This window comes from Rhodamnia argentea, chromosome 2 (assembly GCF_020921035.1).
Source record: "Rhodamnia argentea isolate NSW1041297 chromosome 2, ASM2092103v1, whole genome shotgun sequence".
NCBI lineage: Eukaryota > Viridiplantae > Streptophyta > Magnoliopsida > Myrtales > Myrtaceae > Rhodamnia > Rhodamnia argentea.
Window position 1 is genome coordinate 5,433,087 of NC_063151.1, and position 24,428 is coordinate 5,457,514.

Below are 24,428 nucleotides of genomic sequence, written 5' to 3' on the forward strand. Positions count from 1 at the left end.
TTATTTCCGCAAAGAGATAACCTTACTTCTCACTAAAATGAATTTATTACTAAGTGTGCCAAATCTTTGATTGATAATTTAGACCACTCGCATACACCGCATTTAACATTCGACTCTTTCAAATGATCAATCGACACGTCATTTAGTAAATACGGTTCGATACAAAGTCTTCATATAGCTAGCGTTACTCTTTTCTTTACAGGTAGATAAGCCGACTATTTGGAGTTGGAGATATTGATAAGTAATGTTAGACGTACCATTAGATACTGTAAATTTCATTACCTACTTCTTCATGTATTGTTAATCTACGGTAGAAACAACCGGAGAGAAGACAAATATGAGCAAGTAAAGCGATAGTTGGGTCAAAAGAAGATGAGATATGTTTATTAAGTAAGAGATTATGAGAACCTACAACAGCCTCACCTGCCGCTCCCGGCCAAAACGTGAATCAAATTATCGGACGATCGCGTGGATTAGGAGTTCTCATAACTCTAAAAGCCAGAGAAATGAGAGTGAACTTAAATATCGTTATTAACATCTCCATCTTCTAATGCCCGCACAAGCAAGTTAGCTAGCTAGCTAGGGTTTCAAAACCAAATGGCTCTCATCTCGCATTGACGAGGACTCGAAAAGCCGCACTCCGAAGGCAAGTCCCGAGCCGATCTCACCAACCTGTGCATTCCCTCGCGCCTGACCTCCCTCTGTTCCTCCCTCACGATCTGCCTAATCCCATGGCACCGGCACTGCTCTTCCACCTGCCTCAGCTGCTGGCAGCACGGCCTGAAGTGATGCGACTCCATCATTCGCTCCCTCTCGCTGCTGCCGAATCGGCTACCGCCGTGGCCAATGTCGTGGAACAGCTGCTCGCATTGCTCGAGGCCGTGCGTTTGGACTTGCTCGTGGCAGCTCCCGCTTCCGCGCCTCTCGTTTTTGTCGTCGTCAATCTCGACGGTGGTTATGGTGGTCCGGTAGGCCGAGGCGACACGAGACGTCACCAGGAGGGCTGCAAAGATGGCTGCGAGGGTTGCGAAGTTCGTCATTGTTGGTGGTCCGCTTGTGGATTCACAAGAGAAGAGAATTGTGATGATGCTTCCGTGTTGTTGGTGAGTGAGATGGGTGGGCTAGTTATGGTATTTATAGGGGAGTTTTATGGGTTTTGGATGTGCATATGGGCAGAGTAAGCGGAAAATACGGGGATATTTTCGGATCATTTAGGATTCCGTAGTTTCCGATTCTTTGTGATGGCGGATCTAACGGAGGAAACGGTGCTTTTGATCAGGTTTAACATTTGACTAACGAAATTTAAGGAAAAAAAAATTATTAAAGCGAGTGACTTCGCCTCTTCAACAGGTACACTTCGACCTGACCTCTCGAGTTCTGATTTGTGATTCTTTGCATTTGAGTAGTCACAAGCTTTTTCATGAGTTGTACGAAACAAATTTGTGACTTATTGCACGGGAACTACGTGGAGAACGAAATGGTCAGGACATCGGGATCTTGGTTCTTGTCGGTTTTTTTTTTTTTTTATGCGGTGGTGTCGTCTTGTATGGAGGGAGAACGGTGGCATGTTTTGAGCTAAACTCGTAACGCAAAGGCGGATGGGGCTGATCAGATATTTCAGTTTCAGATGTTGGAGAGAGTAATCCTGCATTGAACAGGTCTAAATTGGTTAATAATGACAGAAAATCACTTAAACGCGCGGGGAAGGGTGTCTTCCGCTGTCCTCATAACCATAGCGATGTCGGCGCGTATCACGGAACGACATATTGAACGAAAGTCGAGGATCAAAACTTAATTTTCCTCTTTTGGAATTAGTTACACATTTCTTCTGTCATTTTCGATTGGTCGGGGAATGCTAAAAAAGAAAATGTTTTGATATATTGATTTTTTTTTTTTTTTGGTAAAGTTTTGATATATTGATTTGTGATACGTAAAACATAAGAAGAGAAATCATTAGATTGAATTAACTACTAATCATTCAACTTATTTATAAGAATAGGTAAAGTACTACAGAGCTCAAATTTATTCGAAGAATTGTTTCATCAGAACACATCATAACTTAACCATAGCAAACCAACCCAAGAAACCCAACTAGAGAAAGAGGCAAACTTTACTGCATAAAAGACCCACGGGCGCAGAAACTCAGAAACCACCACGGAGACGGAGGACCAAATGCAGAGTCGACTCTTTCTGAATGTTATAGTCAGCCAAAGTCCTCCCGTCCTCAAGTTGCTTCCCGGCAAAGATCAGCCTCTGTTGGTCCGGTGGGATGCCCTCCTTATCCTGGATCTTCGCCTTCACGTTGTCAATGGTGTCCGAACTCTCCACCTCCAAAGTGATGGTCTTGCCAGTGAGGGTCTTCACAAAGATCTGCATTCCTCCTCTCAAACGGAGGACCAAGTGAAGGGTGGATTCCTTTTGGATGTTGTAGTCCGCGAGGGTCCTACCGTCCTCAAGTTGCTTGCCAGCAAAGATCAACCGCTGCTGGTCTGGGGGGATCCCTTCTTTGTCCTGGATTTTGGCCTTAACATTATCGATTGTGTCCGAGCTTTCGACCTCCAGGGTAATGGTCTTGCCGGTAAGCGTCTTCACAAAGATCTGCATGCCACCTCTCAGACGAAGCACCAAATGGAGTGTGGATTCCTTCTGGATGTTATAATCAGCCAGGGTGCGGCCATCCTCAAGCTGCTTGCCTGCAAAGATGAGCCTCTGCTGATCTGGGGGGATTCCCTCCTTGTCTTGAATTTTGGCCTTAACATTATCAATTGTGTCCGAGCTTTCAACCTCCAGGGTAATGGTCTTGCCAGTAAGGGTCTTCACAAAGATCTGCATGCCACCTCTCAGACGAAGCACCAAATGGAGTGTGGATTCCTTCTGGATGTTATAATCAGCCAAAGTGCGCCCATCCTCGAGCTGCTTGCCAGCAAAGATGAGCCTTTGCTGATCGGGGGGAATTCCCTCCTTGTCTTGGATCTTGGCCTTTACATTATCAATTGTGTCTGAACTCTCAACCTCAAGGGTTATGGTCTTACCAGTAAGAGTTTTCACAAAGATTTGCATCTAAAAGATTCAAGGAAATTATTAGACATGTACATAGAAAACACGCTGTATGTGTTATGTCATAATTGCAAGAAACAGCAGGTAACAACAAGCCAGGTTAGATGCAGGACCTGCACCAATAGGGATATAAAAAGACCAGACTCTTCAGTGAAATGCTATAGCACTACATTCTTCCAGGAAGATACTTCCAGAATAAGAAAATAATTATCGTACTTGGAGCACCCAAGCAAGGCAGATCAAAACGCCAGAACCTCTAGCACTAATCAATAGATAAACACCAACCATCTGCTCCCAACACACAAACCCTATGGAAGCACTTTCCTTTAAAAGATCTACACACATGCAAATCCAAGGTCAAACAATCCCCAAGACGCAGCCTTCCTAAGAGTGCAGATTTACGAAGAAATTTCAAACCCTAATTTCAGGCAGGAAGGACAAGCATCAGGACACGGAAGCAGATCGTATCACTACTAGGCATACAATTGGAGGCATCTTCCAAGCAAAAAGCTTAGACCAAAGCTCGATGAATCAGAAAAACTTCTCGCGAATCGGCTCTACACCTAAAAGAACAAACAATTGATACAGAAAACCAGCTACCTAGACTTGTCAAGAGAATATCGAAACACGCAAGACCAAAGCATTAAGCCTCACAAGAGCACCGATCTATTTGACGAAGAAACTGAACCTAATCCCAAATAGGAAAGCCGCGCAGATAGATGAGAGAAAAGCAGATCATACGACTCAGCACACAGAGGTCCGTAATTTGGCGTAATCTTCAGATACAATCTCATCGCCGAAGATTCATCAGAGGAAGAAAGAAAAAAACAGATCAAACCTCGAATCAATAGGAAAAGTTCGTATACCTCTCGATCTAGAGGAATAAACGGTTGAATCGAAACAGCAGAAACAATCAAGATCAAGATCTTCGTATTCTGAAGGAGAGAATCGAGAGAAATACCTTGAAAAATCGATCTGAGGAGACGCTGATGAGAGATCGGTGAAAGAGAGAATTTCTATGAGGGCGTCGAAGATATTATGAAGCCCTCGATGGGGTTTGGGTCCCCTATTTATATGGCTTAAATGCCGCCTTAAGATTAGCACCTTCTCGACGGCGGGACCGAGGCGCGTTGTTTCCGAGACCGGGTCGTTCCGTGTGAATCCAAGTCGCGCCAAGATTAGGTTCCCTTCCGTGGACCGGGCTGCCTCTACACCCACGCGCCCCTAACTTTACACGCGCGCATCTTGTCCGATATCCAAAGACGAAGGAAATTTTTTAATTAATAATCTAAAATGCTACCATTTCCTCAAATAAAAATTAAAGTGAATTTTATTTTAAATAGAAGCTTAAAGTGCTCAAACTATCATTAATAAAAGGCATATTCGTCTTTTTATTTTTTGTATTTTTTATTTTTTTCTATTTGTGCTTTCCCTTTTTTTTTTTCTTTTTTCTTTTTTCCTTTTTCTTTTTCCTTTTCTTTTTTCTCTCTCCTTCTCCAGCCATTATCGGCCTCCGGCAAAGCAGCTACCTAGATGAAGACGATGCCCGGATGAGGGAATCGAGAGATTTGAGTCGAGAATCGAAAGAAGTAGGCTGCTTATCATCAAGTAAGAGTGAGGGCCGAGGTGGTGGAGGTGGGGGTGGAGGTGGTGACACGGGGGCAGATGGATGGTTGGGTTCGCTGTTGTGGGGGAGGAGAAGAAGAATCATAATTGGAAAGCGAGTCATTAAGGATTTCTTTGATAGTCCGATGAGGGAATGACGTCCGGCTTCGTCATCGTCATCGTCATCGTCGTCGCAATGGCGGTCATTTTGGGAACTCGGAAAAGAATAGATGTCGAGCACCATTCGCGTGCTATGGTGCTGGTGTGGGGAAGGGGGAGGGGAGGAAAAAAGAAAAGACAAAAAGGAAAAATATCTCAAAAAAGTAAAAAAGGCGAAAAATGTCTTTTTGCTAGACCCTTTTTTTGAAATAATGAGAGGGTACTTTAAACTCTTATTTGAAATAAAATCTACAACAAGTTCTTATTTGAGAAAACAAAAGTACTTCAAGCCCTTATTTGAAACTTTCCTACAAATTAATGAACAAACAATTTATACTTCCTCATTGTATTCCTAATAAAATATGAACAAACAATTTATACTTCCTCATTGTATTCCTAATAAAATATGAACGTATATGAGAAAAAGTATACAAAATTTGGACTTATAGCATAATTTCATTTCGTTGGTATATTTCAAACGCCTCTTCATTTATTTTTTTGGATATTAAGTAAATTAATAATTGGATTTAATGTCCTAGAGTAAAGCATCCGTCTAATACATTGTAGGGATACATTTGTGTAAATTTGTCATTTACAATGACTTAGAAAAAAATAAAGCTCCAAAACTTCATTACAACAATAATTTCGTGACGATCTATGCAGCACCCCTGGAGCTTTTCGGCACGTGATTGGAGGGCAAAATTGGAAAGTTCTCTTATCTTGTCTTATACCCAACCGAAGAACTTTAAAATTGGACGACTTTTCAAAACAAATCATTTCCAAACGCTTAAATAAAGTTTCGTTTTTCGAACCAATTTTTTTTTTTTGCAATTTTTTTATATTTATAATAGCACCGTGTGTAAGAAGTCATCAATTTGATTGGTTGGTTTGGCATTACTGTGGGGCCCCTTCCTATTTAAAAAAATAAAATTATGATTTTTCTCGGGGAACCACGATGAGAGGTAATACAATTTTTTTATTATTATTTCTATGTGAACATATAAAGAGAAGACAAGCGGCTCGGTTTTATTTCAAGTATAAAATTCGTTCCGAACCTAATTTTTGCCACCCGCTAGACAAAATCTGGTACGTCTTAACTTTTGATGATGGGACATGGTTGAATGATGTTATGTCACATGCAATTGGTCATGTTCGTAATGTGACTCTACAAACTTTTTGAAATTAGGTCGCTTTCCTCTTCTAATTTAGATTTAGATTTAGATTTAGGGACTTTATTTTCTCGATCTAGATAAAAATTTGAGAGTTCCTTGTATGTATCTAATCTGTGCTCTTTCAACATATCGATGTTGGTTTTACTTCTCAGCGATGGTGATAGGGATGTCGAACCTATAAACGTATCACAAGCCGTTGCAATTGATATGAGAGTTCTCGATGTGTACTTATCACCGATTTTGATGATCGGCCACCGAAGTTTTATAGTGACGGTTCTATTTTTTGAAGGATGAGAGTGTGCATCTAACTATGGCCTGCAGAATATGCTTTGTCATTTGCTTTATAGTATTTTTTTTTTCATTGAGTTATTTTGGAGCTTGGAAGTATTTTATGTAACTCTCTTGGCTATTATTTGATTAATGGATGGAATCTTTTCTTTTGGCCTAAAAAAAATATACAATTAGTGATGATGACTTTTGACCAACTAAAACCTTATTACTAATCCTAATTGCCATCGCGGCATGTAAGAGGTCGGATGATTTGCTGGCTTCTTATTAGGATTGTCAAAAAGGCACACGCCGGCCTAACCCTTCTTGATCCGGCTTGGCCCGACCCTAAAATTTAGGGAATATTTGGGCCAAACCTTGATTTTGTTTTGATAATCGCCGCTCGTGAGAGGTTAGATGACCTATTGGCCTCTTTGGCTCTTATTGTATAGAAGTATTATATTGATAATCAAGTAAGTACTGATGAAATGCACGGACAACGAAGTAGGTCGACAAGACGACGAAATAACAATGAAATGAACCAACTCGGCTCATGTAACTTTAATTCACACGCATCGTCGGATTGGATTGGACACACGTAAGACACTCCTAATCCAACGGTTGATGTAACTGAAAGTTGAAGTGGGCCGCGGGTGACTACTGGGCCTTTTGGCCCATGAATCTCTACGGGACACACTGGAGCCCAACCATAACATCGCTGTCCGGACGAGGGAAATCAAGATCGAATGCAAGTTACGGTCGATCAATGCGTGGTCTGGGGTCTTAGACTTCAGTCTTGAAGATGAATTTGCTCTGATTGTTTGGACATCTGAGACATGATTCCTGTAGCTTTTTCTAACTGTGTTATAAGAGACATTATTCAGTGGTTAGTGATGATCAAGTCATCATCCTACGTGGTTTACCAGCACCATTTAAAATATGACACGTGTTACGTGGCAGATCAACTTAAAAATAAAAGATGAAAACCGAAATGTGTTTTTTTTCCCTCTCTCCTTTGATAGTTGTCAGGCTGAAAAAAGGGCTGCAAGAAATCGCACTTGGTTTTATCTCATATTTTTTAAGCCCCAGATAACAAGTCGAAAGATCTATAAAATCTGGGGACTAGAGGGTGTGCCAGAGAGAGCGACGGTTGATACGGACTTGGCTTTTCAACGGGGTTTGGTTTGATTCCTCCATTCCTTTTTCGGCTTTTGTTTCTGGGTTCTGGTTCCCTGTTCTAGTTACTGTAGAATTCATCGCGCTTCTTGCCTTGGCTTGATCTCACCTGCTTTCTCTGTGTTTTCAAATTTTAGATTCTTCTCACGAGTGCCATAACTCATTTATCAATCACAAGCGGGTTGGGCCGGCCAAGACTCTTGAAGAGTTACTCGCTGAACAGTGCTTCATCTCACCACAAGGTCCTACATGAAGAGAAGTCCAATGGCAATACGAAAGATTTCAGAAAATTGTTGTCTTGCTATTGGGGTTGATGAAAGTGAAGTCTCAAGCAGCAATGACTTCAAGAACAGGGTTTTTGATGCTGGAACTGGTAGTTTTTTTTTTTTTTTTTGGGTCAAACTGGAACTGGTAGTTTGAGCTGCCAAGCTGTGGAGGAAAATATTTCTGCTAAGCCTTTTTTTTTCGCTTGGGAAGGTACTTTAGGTCGTGCGTCTTTTTATGATTTCTTTCAGGTTTTAAGTTCTCTCTTCTTTTGTGTACGTTGTTTTAGAGAATTTTTGCCTAAGATGCCGTCCATTTTGATTTATGAAAATATGTAATCGTCCTTATGTAACTAGAGACCCTGCTTGTAAATGTCGTATCAGCTTCACATCCAAGTTTGATCTCGAGAGTTCAAATCAAATTATTTTTGCCCAAGATGCTGTCCATTTTGATTTATGAAAATATGTAATTGTCCTTCTTCGTACTCATATTCAGTTCCATAGATGTCAAGAAAAAAAAACTATTTTTTCGATGATCACAATTATTCCGTAGATAGATAGTTGCCATCGGATTCTGTCAAAAACAGTTCTGATCATCAAAACCAGAATATGATGCGGATAAAACATTGCGATTTCTTGCCATCCTACCTATATTTTGCAGCTGAGGAGGTGAACCGGGGAAAAAGAATTCCATCTTTAACCTGAAAGACTGGGCACGAACTACTCCACATTTCGCAGCTTGCACAGCGAGAAGCTCCTCCTATCTTGGGTTTGGCCAAAACCCTTTACAGAAATGAAAACCAGATGAACGATAATGGACTGGGGACGAAGATTATCCAACACATCACATTCACAAACTCTTAGAATGCCCAAGAGTCAACTCATCCTAATTGAATCAATCCGAAAGTGACTCCAGAAACCAACTTCATTTATATCCAAACCTCATTTACATGAAAGGGCATTATGCGTCTAATTCACTTTATAAATACAAAAGAAAAAGAGGAAAATTTGAGCTTTGGTCCTCACTCTGGCGTAATTTCCATCATCTTTATTTATCCCTTCCTTCATTTTGGGCCAAAGGAGAAGACACATTATGTGAATTGAATCACCTCACTTCTTCATGTGGCTGAAAATGGGTTTAGCTTTAGCCGTGGCGCCTGCATCGACGAGCCGGAACAAAACGGAGCCAAAAGAATCTTGCCTACACTGTGGAAAACCCTCAGGCAAACAAATACCTTGCGGTTTTGTTCCGAATCACGCGAGAACTCGGATCCCACTGAATCTCGACAGCATCGGAAATGAATTCTCGGTCGAGATCGAAAGTGGGGTCTGAACCGATGGACTTGTTCAAGGGCGTGCGGCGGACGGATTTGAGGTAGTCTTCGAGGGCCTGGAGCTATTCCTTCGAAGGCGGGGTCTAGTTGTTCTTGATGGATCCGGGGACGTCGTAGGTGGTCGCAGCGAGGAAGAGAAGCCTACTCCAACCACACACTTGTTTTCTTTCTTTTCCCTGAGACATCGTTCATGCATCAGGTTACGGGGATTTTCCAATTTTTAGTTTTTTCAGCATGAGTTTTGTTGTTCAGCGCGACATCGTCGACAAATCAGGAAGGCGCAATAATTGAATATTTGAATGTGCTAAAATGCAAACCCTCTTTCCGATTCATTAAATCTTTACAAATTCCTGCAGTTTTGCATCATCAGTGATTTCGACGGACTCGTCAAATCAATGCTGTTAAATTTTGAAAAGGAAATTTTGAAATGTCATCAAATTTTTTTTTTTTTTCAATCAAATCAGATGTGGGGTTCGGTTGTGTACCATGCAGTGGATCTCACATGGTACAATGTTGAAAAATGCTAATCTTAAAACGAAAGGATATAACCAAGTAGACATTCGTGGGTGCAGCTAACTCCCCATGAGATAGGTTGCAAACATTAACGAAGACTGATATATATATATATATATATATATATATATATATATAGAATAACTTGAAACGGATTTTTATTACATGAGAACCTGCAAAAGCCTCACGAAAACTCGAGAACCGACCCAAATGACAGCCCTGAATGATTGCGCGGATTAATTTTGAACTCTCTCGTACACTCTAATTACTATAAACCGTGAGAACTAGAGTGAACTGTATATTATTAACATCTCATGCCCCATTTTCATCTCCTAAACCGAAACGGCTCCGTACCAAGCGGCTCTGATCTCGCAGTGCTGAGGACCGAACCCGCAAGTCGAAGGCAAGTGCCGAGCTGACCTTGCCACCTCGTGGCTCCCCTCGCCGCTGAACTCGCCCTGTTGCTCTCTCACGATGTGCCTTATCCCCTCGCACCGGCACCCCTCGTGCACCTGCCTGAGCTGCTCGCAGCATGGCCACAGGTTCTCCGACAGCTCCGTCCGCTCCCTCTCGCCGCCCCCTCCGCCACCGTGGGCGATGTCCTCGAATAGATGCTCGCAGTGGTCGAGATCTTGCCGCTGGAGCTGCTCGTGGCAGCTCTGGCCACTCCTCGGTCCTTCCTCGTCGATCTCGACGCTGGTTATCGTGGTCCAGTGGGCCGCAACGGCATGGGACATCAGTAGGAAGGCCGCAAAGATTGCTGCGAGGGTCGCAAGCTTCGTCATTGTTTGTCACAAGAGAGCGAGAGCGAGAAATCTTGATATCTGATATACGTTTTGTTTGCTATGGCGATTGAGAGACGATGAGGGTATTTATAGGGGATGGATTGTAGGGTTTACATGTGGAGTTACGCGGAGATGGTGGAATTTGTCATCAGTTTGGTTCGCAAGGGTTTCGCTTGGTCATTTTTTTTGACTCGGTATCAGCTTAAAGATCTGCTGATCAGTTGGAGTAAGCATCTTTACTCTCCAAATTCGTAGCTGAACTGCAGTTTTCGCATGAAAGAAAGCGAATGAAGTGGTCAGACAAAAGAAGGGAGCTGCACACTTGGTGGACTGGAAACAACCGCAACAACATTCATTTGACTTACTTTTTAATGTAAAGAGATCATAAGCAGGTTAGCTTTATCATTGTTATTCTTATTGTTGTTGTTAATGTTTACCTTCATGGAGTGAATCGTAAATTGAGAAGCATGTTTCAGAAATGTTAGGGGATGGAGGTGAAGAAGCTTTTCTGTTATTCTTAAAGGGCAAAAAAAATTGCGCGCTCATTGTCCGTGTTCAGAATTTGACTTACATGAGATTTAACATTATAAAGATATTAAATGAAATGGAGTGAGTAAAAGATCCATTCTTTTTAGTATAATAGTTAGGTGATATTTTGAGTCAACTTTTTGCGTATTAGACTAAATTCATTTCTCTGTTATAATTCGGTCGGATAACGTAAAGCTAACCAATCGATACCGGACAAGTCAAGTTAATGTCACAAGTTCCGCTCAAGGATTAAGAGGGAAAACAAATAAGTGAGGATATTGCCGAAAGCATAGTAAATCAAGATCAATTTATCTTTCGTAAAGAAATAAATATACTGTTTAGGAAATTATTTAATAGACGGACAGTGAATTCTCTCTATAGAAGCTGCATTCAAAATGTTGCATTGAGTAACTACTTGAGTAATACGATGTATTTCCTTATGAATACACAATTTGTACGTAACAATGCGCAATGATATCCATGAATTCAAACGTGAACCTGCAATGCGGTAAACATGTTAAATGTTGCATTGGGCAACTACTTGAGGAATATGATGTACATCATCTTCCTCCCGCAATGCGCATCTTGCTCGGATTTACTCTAATTTCTTTAGATAAATTCTTTTTCTTATTTCTCATGATGTTTTGAAAGGTGGACCGTATCAAGATTCAAACCCGCTATCGAAGCAAGCTTTCTAGGTTTTTCTGCCCGTCTTCTTCAGTTTTTGATACGCTTCACTAACCTCATTCAATCTTCAAATGACATCTCTTGCTTGAGCAAACAATCCCAACCTTGAATCATATATAACTCTTAAAGGATACAATTCAGACAAGAACCCACGGGGATGCCAGTTATCAAACCACACGAATAAGAAGTAAAGGATAATCAGAAACCTAGTTTCTTTCTGAATAGTGATGGATGTTTTAAATACTTCTCATCAAAATATATTTATTACCAAGTGTGTCAAATCGTTGATTGATAATTTAGACAACTAGCATACATGCGGTTAATAATCACTTCTTCAAATGATCGATCGACACATCATTTAGTAAACACGGTTTAGTAAAAAATCTTAGCATATCTAGCGGTACTCTCGTTTCTTTATAGATAGATAATCCAACTCTTTAGAGTTAAGTGCGTGCATAATGTCATAGATAATGATATAAATTTCATTACCTACTTCTTTATGTATCGTTGAGCTACGATAGAAGCAACCAAAGTCGACAAGTATAAGCAATTAGAGCTAATAATCACGTCAAAAGAAAATGACCCATTTTATTTCATGAGAGATGATGAGAACCTACAAAAGCCTCACCTGCCGCTCCCGGTCGAAATGCAAATCGAAACTATCACGCGATCGCGTGGATTAAAAGCTCTCCTAACTCTAAAAGACAGAGAGATGAGAGTGAACTAGATCTCATTATTAACACCATCTCCATCTTCTAATGCCCACGCAAGCAAGCTAGCTGATTAGGGTTTCAGAACCAAATGGCTCTGATCTCACAATGATGAGGGCTCGAAAAACCGCACGCCGAAGGCAATTCCCGAGCCGATTTCACCACCCTCTGCATTCCCTGGTGTCTGAACTCGCTCTGTTCCTCCCTTACGACTTGCCTAATTCCTCGGCACCGGCACTGCTGTTCCACCTGCCGCAGCTCCTGGCAGCACGGCCTGAAGTGCTGCGACTCCATCAGTTGGCTACCACCTTGGCCAATGTCGTGGAACAGCTGCTCGCATTGCTCGAGGCCTTCCGTCTGGACCTGCTCGTGGCAGCTCCCACTTCCGCGCCTCTCGTCGTCCTCGTCGATCTCAACCGTGGTTATTATGGTCCGGTGGGCCGAGGCGACGTGGGACATCACCAGGAGGCCTGCAAAGATAGCTGCTAGGGTTGCAAAGTTCGCCATTGTTCACAAGAGAGAGGATTGTGAAGATGGTTTTGTCCGTTTTGGTAAGAAGGATAGGCGGCTAGCAGTGGTATTTATAGAGGAGTCTACAGCAGTAGCATTTGCACACGTGTAGAGTAGTACATCGAAGGCACGGGGATATTTTCGAGGCTTTAGGGTTTGGTTATATTATTCTTTCTTGGAACGGGTTTGTTGGAGAAAACGATGCGTTTGAATGGTTTAAAGTTTGACCTCGAAAGATCAATCTGTCGAAATTATGATTTTTGTTCTGTTGGAGCTAGTGATGACGCCGGTTGAATAGGTACACTTCGACCTAATCTTTTGAATTTTCATTTGTGAGTTTTTTTGCGTTTGAATAGCCACACGCTAGTTAATGAATTGGATGAAACAAGAAGTGAAGTGGAGGTGAAGATGCTATAGCTGGTCCTCCATTTTCATTGGCGCTTTTGTTGCGTCTCTACTTCCACGTGGAATTGGCGCCAAAGAACCGGTCCCCCGTTTTTTTTTTTTTTGGTCGAAGCCGGTCCCCTTTGGTTAAGGAGCAAATAAAGAAGGATACTCTGTCTCATCAGTTCGTATGCTCGAATAGCCGAATGTTAAGAGATTATGAGAAGAGAAAATAATGGTAAACTCACAATCTCTACGTAAAATCACAACTTTTCACTCACATTGTAGGGTGAGTCGATCATAGTAATGGAGAAAAGTAGGAGGAGCCAATCATATTTGCAACTGTATATTAACCAAGTGACGCTGCATTTTGGTTTATACAAGAAATAGAATTAAATTCTATTTTTTTTTAAGATAAAAAAGACTGTCAAGAGACTTTATTTCTCGACATTTTTGGAACACTAGTGGCCCAAAAGCATCTCTCTATTATTTTGGCACTTCCATACAATAGTCTTGTTTTGAGATAAATTTAAACCCGTCGCCTAAATTTAAACCTGACTTGTCGGCGACGTACTTCTGTCCCTATTCAAACACTCTGATTGACAACTTTGCAGTGATATTCACGCTTGCCCTCCATAAAAATGATGACAAATTTTAAACCATCTCCCTATATTGTTTCCGCAGGTGGATGTAGAGACTGAAAATCCTGAAAGATCCAAGGCGCAAAAAGAGAGATTGTAGCAGCACCGACGGGAGTAAATAGGCAATCACACTAAAGAGTCTCACAATATGTTCCAAAGCAATCCATCAGAAGACATCATAACTTAAAACTATGGCAAACGAACCTAAATAGACAGACAAGCTTGAACGTATGAAAACCATTTGGTGGCATGCAAACTCAGAAACCACCACGGAGACGGAGGACCAAGTGCAGGGTCGACTCTTTCTGGATGTTATAGTCAGCCAGAGTCCTCCCATCTTCGAGTTGCTTCCCGGCAAATATCAGCCTCTGTTGGTCCGGTGGGATGCCCTCCTTATCCTGGATCTTCGCTTTCACATTGTCAATGGTGTCTGAGCTCTCCACCTCCAAAGTGATGGTCTTTCCAGTCAGGGTCTTGACAAATATCTGCATCCCACCACGCAGACGGAGGACAAGATGGAGAGTCGACTCCTTTTGAATGTTGTAATCGGCAAGTGTCCGGCCATCCTCGAGTTGCTTCCCCGCGAAAATCAACCGCTGCTGGTCTGGGGGAATGCCTTCCTTGTCTTGTATCTTCGCTTTGACATTATCGATCGTGTCCGAGCTCTCAACTTCCAACGTGATAGTCTTGCCGGTAAGAGTCTTCACAAATATCTGCATCCCTCCCCGCAGGCGCAGAACCAAGTGAAGAGTGGACTCTTTCTGGATGTTGTAATCCGCCAAAGTCCTACCATCTTCTAGCTGTTTCCCAGCAAAAATAAGCCTCTGCTGATCCGGGGGAATGCCTTCCTTGTCCTGAATTTTTGCTTTAACGTTATCGATGGTGTCCGAGCTCTCAACTTCCAAAGTGATTGTTTTCCCAGTAAGGGTCTTGACAAAAATTTGCATTCCTCCTCTCAGACGAAGGACCAGGTGAAGGGTGGATTCCTTTTGGATGTTGTAGTCTGCAAGGGTCCTGCCATCCTCGAGCTGCTTGCCAGCAAAGATCAACCGCTGCTGGTCTGGGGGGATACCTTCTTTGTCCTGGATTTTAGCCTTCACATTGTCAATGGTATCAGAACTCTCGACCTCGAGAGTAATTGTCTTACCAGTGAGGGTCTTCACAAAGATCTGCATGCCACCTCTCAAACGAAGCACCAAATGGAGTGTGGATTCCTTCTGAATGTTATAATCAGCCAGGGTGCGTCCATCCTCAAGCTGCTTGCCAGCAAAGATCAACCGCTGCTGGTCTGGGGGGATCCCTTCTTTGTCCTGGATTTTAGCCTTAACATTATCAATCGTGTCAGAGCTTTCAACCTCAAGGGTAATGGTCTTGCCCGTGAGGGTCTTCACAAAAATCTGCATGCCACCCCTAAGGCGAAGAACCAAGTGTAGGGTTGATTCCTTCTGGATGTTGTAATCAGCCAAAGTGCGCCCATCCTCGAGCTGCTTGCCGGCAAAGATGAGCCTCTGCTGGTCTGGGGGAATCCCCTCCTTGTCTTGAATCTTGGCCTTAACATTATCAATCGTGTCAGAGCTTTCAACCTCGAGGGTAATGGTCTTGCCCGTGAGGGTCTTCACAAAGATCTGCATGCCACCCCTAAGGCGAAGAACCAAGTGTAGGGTCGACTCCTTCTGGATGTTGTAATCCGCCAAAGTGCGCCCATCCTCGAGCTGCTTGCCAGCAAAGATGAGCCTCTGCTGGTCAGGGGGAATTCCCTCCTTGTCTTGGATCTTGGCCTTTACATTGTCAATTGTATCTGAACTCTCAACCTCAAGGGTGATGGTCTTGCCGGTAAGAGTTTTCACGAAGATTTGCATCTGAAAGATTCAAGGAAATAATTAGACAATATACGAAACAAGATTAGATCCACACAAGTAGAGAAAACAATGTGTTAAGCTATAACTGCAAGAAACAGCAGGTAAACAAGCAAGGTCGGATTCAGTTCTACACTCTTTGAAGCTTTACTTCCATGTACAACTTAATCGCATGCAGGATCTGCACTAATTGGAATATAAAAAGACCACACTGTTGAGTGAAATGTATATAGCAGAACTACATTCTTCCACAAAGACACTTCAAAATAAGAAACCAATTATCGAATTCGGAGCACCAAACAAGACAGATCAAAACGCCATATCCCATAGCGAAAATCAATATATAAATACACAAACCCAATGTGTGGTGCTATAATTGCAAGAAACAGCAGGTAATAACAAGAAGTCAAAGAGCTACAATCTATAACGCCAACCAATAAATAAACAAAACAGACATCATCTCAGACAACAATACTCTAGGTACTGTTATTAAATGACAAGGCCTGACTATCATCATGGGTCCAACAAAATCATCAGATATCGAAACTAGACGAAAGACGCAAGCAACAGGTGTACACAACATTCGAGATTAGCTAAAATCACATCATCAACAAAGGTTACGAACTCAGCTTCCTTTTAAAAGTTGGCACATGCAAAGCCAAGGTCAAAGCATTCCCTAGACGCAACCTTCATAAGAGTGCGGATGTACGAAAAAGAAAATTCCAAAAACCCAATTTTGGGGAAGAAGGACAAGCATCAGGACGAGAAAGCAGATCGGATCCACTTGGCATACAATTGGTGGCATCTTCCAAAGCAAAAGCGAGACCAAATCTCAATCAATCGTAAAAACTTAGCACAGCTCTCGCTCTACACCTACAAGAACAAACAATTGAAACAGAAAACCAGCTTCGAAGACGCCTAGATTCGTCAAGAGAAGACCGAGACACGCAAGGCCAACGAATCGAGCCTCGCAGGAGCACCAATCTACCTGAAGAAGAAGCTGAACAACCTAATCCCAAACCAGAAAGCCGAGCATCTAGATGAGAAAAGCAGATCGGCACCTCTCTAGATCCAGAGGAAGAAACGATTGAATCGAAATAGCAGAAACAATCAAGATCAAGATCTTTTGTATTCTGAAGGAGAGAATCGAGAGAAATTACCTTGAAAAAGAGATCTGATCAAGAGATCGGCGGAAGAGAGAGAATTTTGTTAAGGGCGTCGAAGAAATTGTGAATACCCCCCGATGGGGTTTGGGTCCCCTATTTATAGTGCCTTTAGAATCCAGCATCTTCTCTACGGCGAGACCGAGGCGGCGCGTTGTTTCCGAGACCCGGCTCGTGCTTTTCCGCACCCCACGCGCTCCTAGCGGTGGACGTCCACGACGCGCGGATCGTATCCATCGACCAATGTACAGATAATTTACACCTCCCCATTTTAATTCGTAATATAACATAATTGCACATTAAAATAATAGTAAAAAATTATAAATTTAAAATAAATCGTATAATAAAAAAAAAATGAGATGGAGCAACTCTGGAAAGTATTTTCACCTATTTAGATATAGAGATTCGTTTTTTTAATTTCTTGCATAAATTTTTCGTTGATCGAAAATGTTTTTCATTGACTAAGTCATTTTCGAGGAACCAAACTAGTGAAGGTACAAAAAATCAATTCTCAAAAAAATAATTTTACTGAAACAAACACATCCTAAATTATGATTTTTAAGACAATTTCCTCTTTTCTTGACAAACAAGTATGAGAGAAAAGATACTTTTTCTTATTGCTACGGGAACGAATAAAGAGAAGACGAGTTTCGGAGTATAAAATTCGAAACTATTCTTGCCTTCCAAACAAAGTTGGGCATATCTTCACATTTTAATGGTGGCCGGTGGGGACCTTTGTTGAATGATGTTATCTTACCATCCACAACTTTTATGTAATTTCAGATTGCTGATGATATCTTTTGACCAACTGAAATTTTTTTTTTTTTTTTATAACCGAGGTGTCCGCACGGCCGGCGAGCTATGGCTCAAACCGGCGGTGGAGCACGACTATTCCTCGGGGGGGCTAGCGCAGCATCCCACCGCCACGACCCCCCGCTTAAATCACCGACGCCTACGAGTTTCGAACCCGTAACCTCTCGTGAAAGGAACTAGGCTCAAACCAACGCGGCCACCGATGGGTGGGTACTGAAATTTTGTTGCTACATTCGCCAAAATCGATCGATTAAGTCGGGTTGAAAATGATCCAACTTGAATTGGTTTATTTAACTCGTTTGACTTATTTTCATGCAATACAAATTCGGTGACTCATAACTGATCAAACACTTACCGAATTCATATTCGACCCGGTTTATATTGCCAAAATACTTCCATACTTAACTCAATCTAAGAAAAAACATACCCAAACTAAAGTGAGAAAGCAGAGCGAGCAAATGCGAGATTGAGTGGGGACGAAAGAGAGTTGTAAATGTGGGTTTTGTTTAAGTAAGTTATGAATCCACTTAACATTCTTATTATTATGAACTTTACCATTCTAAATATGTACATGACCTATTTAGTGAATATAATATAAGCTCAACCTATTAAATGTGAATTAAAAAAAGAGCGCACAACCCATTTCGACGAGTCTATTTATCACTAATCATAATATTCATTCTCTTGCTCATAGAAGCTTGGATGGTTGGATGACCTACTAAGCCTATTATTTTTCTTAGGAAATAAAGCCAGCCACATTTGCCATTATACACGCAGTAGGACTCATATGAGATCTGCTGGACCTAACAATCAACATGATTTAGGCTCACATGAGTCGATTGTGCCCAATACTCAAGCTCATGTAATTGGGCAATTTATTGTGGCGCAAGGCCTACAGGCGGCCCCGAAAGGGTTACTTTCGATGTTGAGATTCAAACATATCACGATACGATACGACATGACACCACGCCTTATAAGGTGCGATCCAATATCGAAACTGTAGGCCGCCCGGAATGGTCCGAAAAGGATTAAGAGTTGAAGAGGGCTATGGGTGATTACTGGGCCATATGGCCCCAGGATCTCTATGGGACACGGTTAAGCCCAACCGAAGCATCGCTCGCCGGACGAGGGAAATCGAAATTCGTACGGTTACGGTCGATCGAGCTGGTGCAGATCATCTCTTTCGGATTGGATTCGCGGGTCATGAGCTGGTAAGTCGAATCTTCGATTATTTCAGTGTCGTCGAAAACTGCGTGGTCTTGTTGTCCTAGATTTCAGTACTGAAGATGAATTTGCTGATCGTCTCGACATCTGAAGCGTGATTCCTGTAGCTTTTTTCCGACTGCCGTTCGGGTTCGAAACGTTTTGAGGTTTTTTTCCTCCTTTCCTGAGATCTTATTCATGCCTCAGGTTTCTGGGATTTCTCTTGATGTTAACCTCCGCATGGGATTTTCATTCCACTACCTTACTGGGATTTCTCAGTTTCAGTTTTTCAGCTTGAGCTCTGTTGTTCAGCTCGACATTATTCACAATGTGAAGTGGGGTAATTGGTGTCTCTTCTCATCCTATTTCATCAGATCCGGGATGTGATTATCTCATCAAAGTTTAATTTTTGACGAGTTCATTAGAAAATTGCAACCCTCTTCCGGCGGTTTTGCATCATCAGTAATTTACACGGACCTTGTCATCAATGCCGTGAACATAAATCCTATCAAAGCATGCAGCTGATGATCTTTAGAATCTTCAATCAGAGTCATTGAAGCCGCGAAAATCGTTAACCAAGAAAATGCCAAGAACGGAATCTTATGTCTTTGTAACATGGCAGTTGCCAGTTGTGCTATCTGTAAGCTTTATGAGAAGTAGTCCATACATAATCTGCCACTATAGCAAATTTTGACTAGCATTCATTCGTGAATACTCTGAGAGACACATTATCTTCCAGTTTGTCTAATGGAGTTTTTCTCCTTCAGTTTGGCAGATGATACAAACAAATCTGGTTTTAGTGACTCATCATCCAACCTGAGCTAGTTTTGCTGGTTAATAGACCTCTGATGTTCATAGTTGACCTCTCTTCAACACTCGATTCCCACCGTCGGCCCTCGATCTGGTGATGCAATCTTTGCAAATGTTGAGCGAGTGGTAAGGCAAATCTTTTGAGTATTACATTCCCAACCAGTAAGCTGCTAAGATGCCAATAAACATAAAAAGCGGGAAAAAAGAGAGGAGAAAATCTAATGTTAGTCGTGGGAAGTGGATTATCTGCTGCTCTATAGTCGCTGGTGACTGGTCATCTACGTAGATCTTATACCCGAAAGTACATAATCTACTCCGTTTAACTATTTCTGCAACTTCTCAGATGACAGGTCCTAAAATTAGTTAGGGATATTGGTTCTACTTTTACTTGTGTAACTCATATTGGAATTGATTCCATAAATTGACCTTTACTAGAACACTTGTGTTGGCTCCAATGTTTCTTGTGCCCTATTTAGCATAAGTTTTAATTTGTACCTTTGTTTCTTGCTTTCTTAGGAGGCTAAGCGATTGAGATTTATCTTAGATTTGAGTTTTGGTGACAATCTATGGGATGAGCGACTCTTTCATTTCCTTTAGTGTTCCGGTATGTGAAAGAGAATCGTCAAAATTGGACATAAACTCTGGTACTTCTCATTTTGTTTGTTGGTAATTAGATAGATGTTTTTGCTGCAGAATGCAGAGCTGTTTACTTTAACCTATGGAGCAATTGTGCGTCAATTGCTTACAGATCTGGAGGAGGTTGAGGAAGTCAACAAACAACTCAATCAAATGTACGTTTCTTTTTGTTATCATAATCTCAGCAAACCAGTGTTTGCACTTCTTGTGTATTAATGTAAATAAAAGCATCTTCATAATGTTCTTTGTCCTTTTAGCAGTCTTGTATTAGTTCTCAAGTGCTCAATGTCTTAAAACTAGACTATAATGTCGTAGCTTGCGTCAAATACTTGTTGTCATGATATTCATCTTAGCAGTGAACTCTACTAAATTGCTGAAATTTGTCAGTTCTTCACTAATTATGTTCTTTATACTTTTTACCCATCTTGCAGGGGTTATAATATAGGCACCAGATTGATTGATGAATTTCTAGCAAAGGCTAATATCTCCAGATGTGTTGACTTCAAGGAGACAGCTGAAATGATTGCTAAGGTTCCAATGTTTACTCTGTTTCATTCACCCGAGAATAGTTGTAGACTTCATGCTTATACTAGATGAGTTCTAGACATACGAAGAGTATCGGTTGGACCCGGTTTTCTATATACTATGCTGCAGTAGTTTAACTAGTTAATATTGGGTAGTAGCGGGACTGTTTCTTTCTCCAACATGACTCATTTTCCTTGCTTGCATATCTACCAGGACTGTTGACAATTGGAAAGTACATTTTGAGGTTTATGTTTCACTGAATCAGTTCTGTACAGGTGGGTTTCAAGATGTTCTTAGGAGTCACTGCATCCGTGACCAATTGGGATGTCAAGGGAACCTGTTGCAGTAAAGTTTTGGAGGACAATCCTCTGGTAGACCTTGTGGAGCTTCCTGATACATGCCGGGGCCTATATTACTGCAACGTCTTAAGTGGAGTCATCAGAGGGGCCTTAGAGATGGTAAGCACAATCGCCATAGCAACGGTACTTTGCAATCATAAATGCGCTCACAGTCTGACACTTTGCGGTTGCATTGCAATGGGGGCTATGTATGGATTCTGGAAACTGTTAAATCCTAATCCATTAGGAAACTTCCACTGGTCGCTTTGACTTCTTAAGAGTTCAGTTATGTCAAACCGTGTTTGATTTAGTTTCAGCAGAGAAATGTTATAAATGGTCAATTCATTGTAGACTAACGATTATTCATCTGAACATTGGGGTAGCTCGAGTGGGTCTGATGCACCTATATACTTTTTCGAAGATGATGTTACGATTCCTAAACAACGGTAAAGATTGTTACTTGGTCTTACTCTTCACCTTAACATTTAATGCTACTTGCATTACTTTCATATCTAGGCATCCATGAGGACTGAAGTCACATGGGTCCACGATGGGCTTCGAGGGGACGATTCATATGAGTTGCAGGCGAAACTTCTGAAGCAGGTCCCCGGAAGAGTACCCATACAAAGACGATGAATAAGCTCATCTGTTTGCAGTTCATTATGACATTTTTGTCCACCCTGTTTCAGGGAAGGGAGTATCAAATAGCTCCTCTCTTCTCTTCTTAGTGATGTATTTTCTCTTTGGTATTGGAGGGAGAGTATTGATGCCGAAGGCTTTTAGATTTCAGTCGTCATATTCAGTTGCTCTATGCCGAACCGAATCCGGCATGACTGCAAATGGACTCTTGATTCGATTCTTCTTCTTTTGCTCTTTTGTTGTGGCGCAGAAGTGATGATGAAACACGGATTCGTCGTCAGCCAATAGGCTCTGAGGCACGCATGCCCACACACGCAACGATAGACAGAAGAATGTTCTAGCAAAAAGAAAGGAAATACGATAGAGAAATTTTGTTTCGCGTAGTACGTGAAATATAGCAGAAAATTATGGGAAAATGGCACAAAAAATTTATGAATTTTGATCAAATGTGCAATGCGATGTATGAAATTTTAATTTGCTCAATGTGAATTTTAAATTATTTGTGCATAATCAAATTGTTCAATATGATTCTTGCTATTGAATTAATAGAACGATAATATTGAACATCTTTATATAGTTTATGAATCACGTTGAACATGTACCAAAATTCAGGGATCATAATGAACAAATCAAAAGTGTAAGGATAATATTACATGTTAGGTTCAAGTTCAAAAATCATATTGAACAAATTATAAATGCAAGGGCTTCATCACAAATTGAGTGAAAATTCATGTACCATTTGCGTCGTTATCCCGAAACTATTTGATACATAGAAAATATACACCCCACTAACCCTAGTCGACACCGGAAAATCCGAAGACAACGTTATGCAACAAGAAACTTGGAAAAATTCGAAAAATAAATAGAAGCCTAACAAAACAGCTATAAAATGACAAAAAAAATTAGAAAGTGCCTCGAAACACGCGTAAATAATGAATATTGAGGTTCGAAAAGTCCGTAAATGGGTACTTATGGTTGGCCTCGATCGGCCACGACATGGCTCGGAAGAAGCTTTCTGAATTGGTATCATCGGTCCCGAAACTTTTCCTAATCCGAAGTCATGGTCGCTTCCTTACGAGCTACGTTGCGTAGATTGTAATTACCAGGCCGCTTCGCTTAGATTTGTTATCGGCAACCTTTCAGTTTTCTTTAAATATCTCGTTATTGCAGTTGGTACAGTTTAACAACGTTGTTTATCCCACCAATCGCACGCCACGTTATGGTCAGCCCCAAGTAAACGGGGCACAGCTGACCCTGTCGACTGTCTGTATTTGTCTGCGGCAAGTTCGACGCACTCGCACTTTGCTCGTTCTTTGCTCTCCGCTGCAGGACAACGATCGCCAGTTCCGCTGCCGCCGGCGACCATGTCGGAGGCCCAATCGTGTTGCCGGTGCTGCTGCGGCTTCATCTTCACCGCCGGCCTCTCGTCTCTCTTCATGTGGCTCACCCTGCGCGCGTCCAAGCCCAGTTGCTCCATCTATCAATTCTACCTCCCGGCGCTCAACAGATCTGCGGGCACTCCCACGAACACCACCATTTTCATGGACGTGAAGCTGAGCAACGGCAACAATGACAAGGGCATCTACTACGACGCCGTGAACCTCACCGTTTATTACTACGGCGATGCGAATCGGACCAAGTGGCTCAGGACCATTCCTGGGTTTAAACAGGGGCATCAGAAGACGGCCAAGAAGAACGCAAGTGTGGAGACTTTTGGGGTGAATTGGACTGATGTTGTGGCCAAGAACGAGTCTGCGGTCTTTAGGGTGGATTTGGCCACTGCAGTGAGGTTCAAGATCATATTCTGGAAGACCAAGAGGCATAAGTTAAGGGTGGGAGCTAATGTGACTCTCAATCCGGAGGGTGCTAAGATGGCCAAGAAGGGTATCAAGCTGAAGTCTGGGGTGGGTAAGAATACGGGGGGTTGTTGCTTTTGGCAGATGGGGATATCTGTTGTTGCTGTAGCTATCATTTTGCTTGACTAAGGGCTGAGTTAAAACTCTTCCTTGTGTGGGGAGGGTCGAGAGTGAGATTGATTTTTCTGGTATTTCTTGATAGTGGGCAGGTGCTGGTTAGTGTTTTCTTGTGAAATAATTTATTTGATGGAATAGAAGAGATCATTGGTTCCAGATGGTTTAGTTGAGTAAACATTCGAATGAATTCTGGTGTTTGGTTCTCATGTTATGCAGTGCTTATCCATCTCTACAGTGAGTTCTTCGGGCTGGTTCAAATTCTTGGTCTTTGCAAACAGAGTAAATTTTGTTTACCTTCATCCAATTCTCGCTGGACAGACTGCATCGAGAGGAGAATCTGGTCATGTTTACTTTTGTGACGTCTTTGGTGTTTGTGTCTTATCAATTCCGGGACAGATAAAGGCCAAATCATGCATGATGCATGGTTTCATTGTTGTCCAAAGAAGTTCTAGCAATAGCATTCTTGCCAAGAGATTCTTGCTGCACAAGAAGTTACTACCAGATTGGACAGCTCGATTCGAGACTCTCTACAGAATCAGATTAGCAGTAATGCAGCTGCAGCTGCATATTCATCGGGAACAGTCTATAACCTAAGTGAAAACAGGTCTGATGCTTTGTTCTTAATACTATAATTGCATTGTGATTCTTATCTTATGAGCTCCCGCTGTCTAGGTGAGCTCC

At 41.8% G+C, this 24,428-nt stretch overlaps 6 protein-coding genes and 1 pseudogene across 7 annotated transcripts; 2 read left to right on the top strand and 5 right to left on the bottom strand.

The window, feature by feature from the left end:
• Positions 1-463: 463 nt before the first annotated feature.
• Positions 464-12,815, bottom strand: LOC125313816 (2S seed storage albumin protein-like). Its single transcript, XM_048274387.1, has 2 exons — positions 12,318-12,815; positions 464-583 (listed from the first exon to the last, which is right to left on the bottom strand). Exon 1 carries the CDS (start codon positions 12,761-12,763, stop codon positions 12,338-12,340), a length of 426 nt encoding a protein of 141 aa, XP_048130344.1. The 5' UTR covers positions 12,764-12,815; the 3' UTR covers positions 464-583; positions 12,318-12,337.
• Positions 588-1,040, bottom strand: LOC115749961 (2S seed storage albumin protein). The gene has a single exon (XM_030687017.1). The coding sequence runs from the start codon at positions 1,038-1,040 to the stop codon at positions 588-590; it is 453 nt and encodes a 150-aa protein (XP_030542877.1).
• LOC115749909 (polyubiquitin 11) lies at positions 2,002-4,176 on the bottom strand. Its single transcript, XM_030686942.2, is given in 3 exon segments — positions 2,002-2,194; positions 2,197-3,060; positions 3,924-4,176. Coding segments are annotated over 2 exon segments (948 nt in total). The 5' UTR covers positions 3,924-4,176; the 3' UTR covers positions 2,002-2,110.
• On the bottom strand, positions 9,879-10,331 carry LOC125313922 (2S seed storage albumin protein-like). Its single transcript, XM_048275146.1, has one exon. It carries the CDS (start codon positions 10,329-10,331, stop codon positions 9,879-9,881), a length of 453 nt encoding a protein of 150 aa, XP_048131103.1.
• Positions 12,816-13,902: 1,087 nt separating the features above from the next.
• LOC125312451 (polyubiquitin) lies at positions 13,903-16,912 on the bottom strand. Of its 2 annotated transcripts, XM_048274326.1 has the most exons (3): positions 16,808-16,912; positions 15,526-15,650; positions 13,903-15,297 (listed from the first exon to the last, which is right to left on the bottom strand). In XM_048274326.1, the coding sequence occupies exons 2-3, from the start codon at positions 15,648-15,650 to the stop codon at positions 14,049-14,051; spliced, it is 1,374 nt and encodes a 457-aa protein (XP_048130283.1). In that variant the 5' UTR covers positions 16,808-16,912; the 3' UTR covers positions 13,903-14,048. The 2 variants fall into 2 exon arrangements, with proteins under 2 accessions (XP_048130283.1, XP_030542794.1); XM_030686934.2 differs by having other exon boundaries at positions 13,903-15,650.
• A 1,697-nt stretch (positions 16,913-18,609) lies between these two features.
• LOC115749962 lies at positions 18,610-22,040 on the top strand (annotated as a pseudogene).
• A 1,084-nt stretch (positions 22,041-23,124) lies between these two features.
• LOC115749914 (protein NDR1-like) lies at positions 23,125-23,934 on the top strand. Its single transcript, XM_030686951.2, has one exon. It carries the CDS (start codon positions 23,139-23,141, stop codon positions 23,757-23,759), a length of 621 nt encoding a protein of 206 aa, XP_030542811.1. The 5' UTR covers positions 23,125-23,138; the 3' UTR covers positions 23,760-23,934.
• The last annotated feature ends 494 nt before the right edge of the window (positions 23,935-24,428 follow it).